This window comes from Pelodiscus sinensis, chromosome 19, assembly GCF_049634645.1.
Source record: "Pelodiscus sinensis isolate JC-2024 chromosome 19, ASM4963464v1, whole genome shotgun sequence".
Taxonomy (NCBI): Eukaryota; Metazoa; Chordata; order Testudines; family Trionychidae; genus Pelodiscus; species Pelodiscus sinensis.
The window spans coordinates 4706168-4714341 of record NC_134729.1 but is presented as its reverse complement, the minus strand read 5'-3'; the positions used below and the strand labels follow the sequence as shown (position 1 = coordinate 4714341).

At 60.8% G+C, this 8174-nt stretch overlaps 2 protein-coding genes across 4 annotated transcripts in view; both read left to right on the top strand.

Moving 5' to 3' along the window:
- The first annotated feature begins 2127 nt into the window (after window positions 1–2127).
- DNAJC22 (DnaJ heat shock protein family (Hsp40) member C22) lies at window positions 2128–5451 on the top strand. The gene is made up of 3 exons (XM_006131173.4): window positions 2128–2278; window positions 2740–3702; window positions 4355–5451. The coding sequence occupies exons 2-3, from the start codon at window positions 2863–2865 to the stop codon at window positions 4532–4534; spliced, it is 1020 nt and encodes a 339-aa protein (XP_006131235.2). The 5' UTR covers window positions 2128–2278; window positions 2740–2862; the 3' UTR covers window positions 4535–5451.
- A 1239-nt stretch (window positions 5452–6690) lies between these two features.
- SPATS2 (spermatogenesis associated serine rich 2) overlaps window positions 6691–8174 on the top strand; it is a 46649-nt gene continuing 45165 nt past the window's right edge. For 2 of the 3 annotated variants that reach the window (XM_075901964.1, XM_075901965.1), the window contains exon 1: window positions 6719–6932. The gene's annotated coding sequence lies outside the window, so the exon portion shown is untranslated. Of the gene's footprint in view, window positions 6933–8174 lie in introns of all 3 variants that reach the window. The other variant, XM_006131175.4, reaches the window with a different exon arrangement.

The following is an 8174-nucleotide window of genomic DNA, read 5'->3' as shown; positions in this document are numbered from 1 at the left end:
CTCAGGACACACAGCCAGTTGGGGGTCAGAGCTGGGACTAGCACCGCAGAGACTTTCCTGTGGTAACAACTAGCCCCCCGCCCCTCGGAGCTGGGCCAAGCGCGCAGAAGGCCCCGTGTCCCATTCCCTGAGCCGGCCGGCTGGCCCTCAGCATCTCAGTCCCCCACAAGGCTCTTAACCCCCCGCCGCCCACCCCCTTTCGCAGCCTGGGGGAGGGGCAGAACAAAAGCAAAGAATGAATATTAAAGCCCAGCCCGCTATGATGCCATTTGCATGGGGGCGAGAGGCAGGCCGCTAAGTCAACAGATTGCAGATTGGGCTGATTAATAATGAATTAGAGCAAATTGGCGACCAGCTCCCTGCTAATCCATGTAAATAAAGGCGAGGGTGCCCGGCCTTGTGCAAACTAGAGTCTGGGGGGGAGAGCACCCGGCTCCCGAGGCGGGTGGGGGTGACGGGCTGCAAGGCGCCTGCCAGGCCCAGCCTATTACGTCCGCTGGCCACACTGTGGAGGAAAATTGGGGGGATTAATAAACTAGGGATGCTGGGGGGGGGGCTGATGATTGATTGGCAGGTCCCGCCCCCCAGGGCCTGGATCTCAGCTCAGCTCAGCCACGTGAGAAGTTGTCTGTTCCCCTCCAGTAGAAATCCCCCCCAATCTCGTCAATGTAGGACGCAGTGCGTGGGTCCCGGCTGTGAGGCCTTTGGGCCCACGTGCCCGAGTTGCTAGGCATCCGAGATGGTCTCCCTCCCCCATTTGCTAGAAGGGCTCTTGGCCCTTCCCAGAATCCGGCCAGAAGGGGAGGATCCTTTCCCCCTCTCCCATCATATCTGTTCCCCTTTCCACAACCTTCGCCTGGTGCTGCTTGGCCTGGCTGTGACCCAGGGAGGCTGGAGGGGGGAGCAAAGCCAGCAGGCCAGGCCCCAGGCTTGGGAAAATGCCCTGTCCTACGCTTCAGCCCTGCAGTGTCCATCTGTCTGTCCAGCCCATAAACACACTCAGCCAGCTCCGGCCCCCGTGCAGGTGTCTCTGGACCATCGCTTGTTGCGCTGGGCCCAGCACCCTGTCTCACATCACGCCTACCCTTCCCACTGGTGACCCTCTTGCCGCTGCACAGGCAGCCAGGCCTAGTGGTTAGAACTCAAGACACCTGGCTCTGCCCCGACCTTGACTCGGGGGAAACACTTCCCCTCCCTGTCTGTGCAGCACGATGGAAGCCTCAATTTGGGGCCTCTGGACACCCCGGCGGTCACCACACAGCTGCCTTGTGGCACCCGGAGGTGGCTGCATTTCAGTGGTGGGGGCAGTCCCACAAGGGCAGGGCACTGTGGCCCCCCTAGTGGGATCAGCTGCTGGGGAGGGCCAGGCTCTGTAGCTAGAGGACAGCCGGGGGCTGTGTAGAGGCCAGTAGCAGACCTGCCCCATCCGCAGGCTCCGAGCTGGGGGTGCTGGCCTGAGTTTACCCTGCCCCCCACCCCCCGCCCAGTTCCCCGTTGCGCTCTCCTGCAGGCTTTGTGCAGAAACCTGGGAAGTGCCCGGCCCTGGCTAGAAGGGGAGCAGCTGGAGAGCAGTCGGGCTCCGGCCTGGCTTCCCGCTAGAAGGCAGAGAGCTCCCTCTGCTGCTTCCCGGCCACAGCAGGGCCTGGGGATCCCACGGACCGGCGGGGCAGACGGTCCAGGAGCCGGGGGAGAACAACCCGGGCTTTGCAGCATGGGGGAACCCAATGGCGCCTCGACTGCCCCTTGGGGTTGGTGCAGAGCCCGGAGTACAAGGCCCTGCAAGACCAGGCCCAGGCTCAGGACCCCAGCATGGAAAATGTGGGCGGAGGGAGGAAACGACAGGCAGCCTGACTCCCACCCACCCGGGGGCTCTGAAACAGCTGCTACATCCCACCCCACCAGAGCATGGGGGCTGGGGATCAGGCGGGCCCCGTGGCTCAGGGTCTGGGGCAGGACTGCAGTGAGAGCTGGCACCTAGGGAGAGGAGCAGGGGCAGGAGTCTCCTTCCTTCCACCAGACATTTCCAGCTGGCTTCAAGGAGACCCTCTTCCGTTCCCCAACGGAGCTGCGCCCCAGGGCTGCAGAGGCTGCTGGGAAAGCCGGTGCCCTTTGACCAGTGGATGTTGGTGCAGCCAGAATCCAGCCCCCTGAGTCAGCGCCTGGGCCCATGGGACATGGGCAAAGTCGAACACAGCAGGGGGAGCAAAGTCCTGCTGGCTCAGCCCCCATCCCCTTCCCGCAGCCTGCGTCCGGGGCCCCGCCAGGCATGTGCAGAGAGGTTTGTGCCGCAGGGTGGCTCTGGGATGAGGCTGGGGGTTGATGGGGGTGGGGTGGATTCTGCTCTGTCCCTGTTCTGGCCTTTGCAGGCACCGGGTGCTCCGTTCCAGCTCACCCTAGGCATCTCCACCCCCGCACTGTCCCCAGTCTCCCAGGGGCACATGGGGTGGAGAGAGACCTAGTCTGGGGATTGCGAATACTGGGGCCATGGGCATACCTGGTTGGGGGGCATCTCTAGTTCTTGTGGCGGGGGGCAGCCGGCATGGGGAGAAGGAAGAGGGCAATCAGGGCCACTTGCCTGGCTTGGGAGACAGCCGACAGCACGGATCCATGGGGCCGTGCCCTGGGCCTGTCTCCCCTCTCAGCACCGGCATGGGGTGTGGTTATGCCACACCGGAGGAGGGATTTTTGGCCCCCACCCCATGCCATGCAATGATCTATTTATCCTTCTCTCCTCTTCAGAGTGAACGGACAGCTAAAGTTCTCCCAGCAGCCAGCAGGGGGCATCCCAGCAGGATGATGCCCCGCCCCTCTAGTCCGGTATTGGAGCCTGTGTGAGCCAACGTCCACCCCACCCCCGCCAGGATGGCCAAAAGGCTCCTGGTGGCCTATGCCCTCTGGGCTCTGGGGGGCCCTGTCGGGCTGCACCATGTCTACCTGGGCCGGGACAGCCACGCTCTGCTGTGGATGCTCACGCTGGGGGGCCTCGGGATGGGCTGGCTCTGGGAGTTCTGGCAGCTCCCTGGCTGGGTGGCCCGAGCCAACGCCACCCAGGAGTCGCACCCTCGCAGCCCGGAGCCTCCGGCCCTCAGCCCTGTGCGCTTCTTCGGCCAGGTCCTGGTGGGGATCTACTTTGGTTTGGTGGCACTGATCGGCCTGTCCTCCCTGCCCGGCTTCGCCCTGCTGGCCCTGCCGCTGGCCGTGGGCCTGGGGGTGCATGTGGTGTCCAGCGTGGGAGAGCAGACCTCAGATCTCAAGAACACACTGACGGCAGCCTTCCTCACCTCCCCTGTCTTCTACGGCCGCGCCCTGGCCATCCTGCCTATCAGCCTGACTGCCAGCATCACTGCCCAGCAGTACCGGTGCTACAAGCCCCGCCGGGACACTGGAGAGACACTGAGCGCCCGGCTGTACCGCCTGGGCCTGGCCTACCTGGCCTTCACCACCCCTCTGGCCTACTGTGCCTTCTGCAACACGGCTGCCACTGTCCACTACGTGGCCGACGCCATCGGCGCCCTCTTGGATTGGCTCAGTTTCTTCCCCTCCCTGGGCAGCTTTCTGGAGCAGCTCCTCCTTCTGCCCTACCGTGCGTGGAGGCTGCTGACGGATGGCACAGGCATCTGGGCCGGCTCCTTCCAGGAGTGGGAGAAAGTCTATGAGTTTGTGAAGAGCTTCCAGACTGAGCGGCAGCAGCTAGCATACAAGGTAGGCAGGCAGGGGGGGAATGGGTGTCCAGGAGGGGGACGTCAGGTCACTGCATGAGGGTGCACACTAGTGTAAATGTGGACAAAGGAGGTGGGTGAGAGGGAATGGGGGCTAGTGATTAGTGCAAGGTCTGGCGGGCTGGGACTCCTGGGTTCTATTCCTACCTGGAGAGGAGGGTTAGAGCAGCAGGAATAGCGGCACCAGAGCTTTGGGGATCCATCCCCCTCTGTTCTGCTTTCAATTTGGGACCTGATTGGGACTGAAAAGGCAGCAGCTTCCACTCTGGGTGGCATGGAGCTGCTTGGGGTAGGGATCTTTCAGCTCACACCTTCCAGGGGAAGCAAATGCAGGTGAGCAGAAGCGCTTAGATTCCCAAACTTTGGGGGCCATGCTGAGCTCAAGAGGCTGCAGGCTCACATGATCACCTCCTACAGGGGGACTCCTGCACTATTCAGCTCTGTGCCTTGACTGGGACACTGAACCAGCACTGCCATCCTTTGCCAAGGCACAGTCTTCAGGCAGGATGTGGTCCCTGGGTCTCCAGTGTCTCTAGCTCCCCTCCCAGCCCCCTAGAGGGAAGACCCCAGAGCTCAGAGACCTGGTGCATCCTGCTCCCAGTCCAGTGGGGTCATTTCTCCTTACAACCTCTCAGGTTTTGGGTCTCCCGGATGGTGCCCCGGTGGAGGAAATTCACAAGAAGTACCGGGAGCTGGTGAAGCTTTGGCACCCAGATCACAACCGCCACCAGGTGGAGGAGGCCGAGAGACGGTTCATCGAGGTGCAGGCAGCCTATGAGAGCCTCATGCAGCCGAAGAAAGCCAAACCCACGTGATGGGCAGCAGCCTTTGTGCGGGAGACCACCTGCTGCCACACCCTCCCACTGTTTTTGCAATAGAGTCTTTCGAGAATTTTCCTGATTTCCCCTGCCCTGCTGCATGGTTCACAGAAGGGCATGAGAACCAGGAAGTGAAATTGACCAGGCCAGGTTTGCTCTCACAAGCAGAGTGAAATGCAAACCAGTGAGCCAGGTGCAAAGGAAACCGGCCTGGCTGAGTAGCAGTAACCTTGGAGTGGGGGGCAATATTTTTCAGATGTGATGTATTTCTGTGGTGTGATGGCTTCCCTTTCCATCCGGATGATGCGGCAGGAACAGACAGGCCCCAAGCCTGGCACGTTGCATGGGGCAGCAAGAGAGAGGCTTTCATGGTGCACTCTCCCACCTCCTGCTTTCTAAGGAGGGGAGGGAGGTATGCTGCATATGGTAGTGGCTGCAGCACTGGTCTGGGGTCAGGAACATGGGTTCTAGTCCTTGCTCTGCTGGTGATCTTCCTGGCATGTCACTTGGTCCCTGTTTCTATCCCCCCACCCTGTGCCAGTCTTGGCTGTTTAGATGGAATGCTCTTCACGGCTGAGTTGCAGTGGTTTGTAACTGACCTGATCCCATGTGCACAAGCTTGATTTGCCACCCACTCTGGGCCCTTCTGAACTGTTCCAAGGGCCAGGGTCTGTGTGTAGCCAGCTTGCCCCACATGTGGCTGGGGCCTAACACCACCAATGTCCTATATCACTGATGACTGCCCTTGCACCAGACTTGGTGGTAGCCTGCAGGTTCTGCATTTTGCTGATGAGGCTGCTGCAGGCACTAAGAAGAGCAGGGATTGTCCTTTACCCTGTTTGTACAGCACTGAGCTCAGCTCTGGGGCCTACAGGCTGCCTGTCCTACCAATAAACTGTCAGTGTTGCACTTTGGGCTGAATGTGAGAACTGTACCTTGATATGTGACATCATTGCAATGCCAGGGGTGCCCAGTAGGTGTCAGCCTCAGGCTGCAGCTGAAAGACGAGAGCCAGAAATAAAACCCTAAGCTGGGCTAACTCGGCTCCAAGAAATAAGAGGGCAGCAGATCTGGAGCAGAAGGGAGGAGAGAGGGGCTTAGGGTGGCCTTTGTTGAAATGCTTCTAGGACAGGCTGAGCCAGACACTGGGAAGTGCTGGTGGGGGGACGAAGCCTTTGGTTGCTGGATCACCGGTTCCAATTCAGCCCAAGATAGGAAGGGCCTGCTGTTGTCCCACTCTGATAGCTGCCAGGAGAACAAGGTGGGGCCCTGTGGGGGGGAATCTGGGCAGAATGTGGCACTGGGGAGGCTATTTGGGATGTGGGATCTTCGTGTTGGCAGAACAGAGACTTGAGAGCCAAAGCTCGCTGGAAAGAACCTGGATGGGCACCAGGATTTCTGCGTGGGATGCAGAGAGGAGTGGCCAGCAATCCCCGAGCCAAGGGCCCCGCATGGGAATAGGCACCGTGCATGGGACAGCGACCCTGAATGTGACCAGGGATCCTAGTGCGAGGGGCTCTTGAGTGGGTGGGATCCTGGAGGTGGGGAATCAGGGACCCCCAGAGGCCCCCAGGCCAGTGACCCTGCACAAGTGACTCCCAGAACCCCTCCAAACCAGGGAACCCAGAGGCCCCCCAGGCCAGTGACCCCAGAAGTCCCCTGGAGCTGCCCCGCTCCGGCTCCTCCACGCCCATGCTCCAGCCTTGGCACACCGGTGCTGAGGCCAGCTCCCAGCTTCGGCCCTTTCCGGAAGGAGCTCGGCTCTTTCCGCCAGACCAGCGATGGCGGCTTCGATGATTTCCGACTAGGCTCGGCTATCCGTTCTTCGGACTCGGCGATTGCCGGCGCGAGAAGGGGGCGGAGCCAGTCTCCCCTGGACACTGTGGGATTGGCCCTCAACCGCTCCTAGCCACGCCCCTTTTTCGGAGCGTCCTCGCTACCCGCATTGGCTCGCGCGCTCTACTCGCCCATTGGCTGCGGCGCGCAGGCGACTCCTCGAAGGAGACTCTTCTTGTCCTATTGGCCGGTGCGACTTGGTTCGACCTCTCGCCGCTCCTTATTGGCTGGCGGGGCGCGCCATCCCGTGCAGTCATTGGCTGGCTTCACTGTCCACGCTCGGGGTTTCCGTCTCTAGCGCTCGCCATTGGCTGGCGGGAGGAGGCGGCTCCTGAGCGCTTTCCCGTTCGTTGGTTGGTTGGTTGGGCGGGCTCCATGGCTCTTGCCGGGGTCGGTGCGGGCCCCCGCCCCCCTTTTCCCCGGTGCCTGGCAGCGGCGGCCTGAGGAGACGGTGAGGGCGGCTGCGGCGTCCGGCCAGGGCCCGGCCCAGCCTCGGGCAAAGGGGCCGGCGGGGGCTGAAGGGAGCGGCCCGGCCCGGCCAACGAGCCCCCCGCCCGCGGTGAGCCCGGGGGGAGGGGAAGCGAAGGGGCTGCATGAGGGGGGGAGGGGTCCGTGCCGGGGGGGGTGTGAATATTTGATGGGGCATCAGTGGGGGAGGGGCAATAAGTGGAAGATGGGCGGGGGAGGGGTAAGTATGAAGGGGGGACGGAGGGGGAGGGGCTGGCAATGGGAGAGGGGGCAAGGGGAGAGGGGGAGGGGCTGGCAGTGGGAGAGGGGGCAAGGGGAGAGGGGGAGGGGCTGGCAGTGGGAGAGGGGGCAGTGGGAGAGGGGGAGGGGCTGGCAGTGGGAGAGGGGGAGGGGCTGGCAGTGGGAGGGGGGGCAGTGGGAGGGGGGAGGGACTGGCAGTGGGAGGGAAGAGCAGTGTGGCAGGTACAGGAGTCGGTGAGGGCTAACGGGGGTGGGGTGGGGTACAATCAGGGGCAAAGCCGGGGCTAGGCATAGGGGTTGGTGAGAGCAGTGGAATTGTGATGGGGCCGAGGGCTGAGGGAGGAAGGGTGTGGGGCTGAGTAATTAAATAGTGAAAGTAGATGGAGGGGATGATAAGCGGGTGATGGGGGTGGTGCAGGGCTGATAGCAGCCTGAGATTGGGGAAAGAGATGGGGGGAATGTGGAAGGCTGGTTAGGCAGTGGGAAGAGGTGGGAGAAATGGTGGACAACTGATCAATGAGTAATGGAAACTGGGTGGATGGGAATTAACAGGAAGACGTACCGTGGCAGGGTGGGGAAATATAGAAGAGGACACTGGTGTCAACTGTGACAAGGGGCAAGGTCTTTAATATGTATGGTTTATCCTGCAAATTGTGCGTATATACAGCCAAGTGTCCTTGCCTACTCCCTGTCTGTATGTTACACCCACTTCTTACATCCTGGTCTGTAAATTGTTAAGGAGTAGAGGTGGTGCCTGATGTGATAGGACACCCACTCCCACTGGGTTCTGCAGGCGTTCCACTTGTACAAGTAACAAAATGATGGCTAGAAAGGAGGCAGCACTATGAAGAGAAAAATGGGGAGGACACTACTTGGAAACAGCAGGGTTTTGGCATGGTTTCCCTGACTTGCCAAACATTTAACACACAACATTTAATTAAGAATCTGCTGGGCAGCCATGGGGAAGCGAATGCTTTACAGGTCAGTCTAATATTTTACAGCCAGAGCTAAAAGTTGTTTTGGTTTTGGTTGAAAACTTCAACAAAATCAAAATGCTTGGTTTTTGTGTACATTTTCAGCTGAATTTTTTTTC

Coding starts and splice junctions, on each gene's coding strand:
- DNAJC22 (XM_006131173.4), top strand. CDS start 2,863: ATGGCCAAAAGGCTCCTGGTGGCCTATGCCCTCTGGGCTCTGGGGGGC. Junction 3,703..4,354: donor GGCAGCAGCTAGCATACAAG/GTAGGCAGGCAG, acceptor ACAACCTCTCAG/GTTTTGGGTCTCCCGGATGG.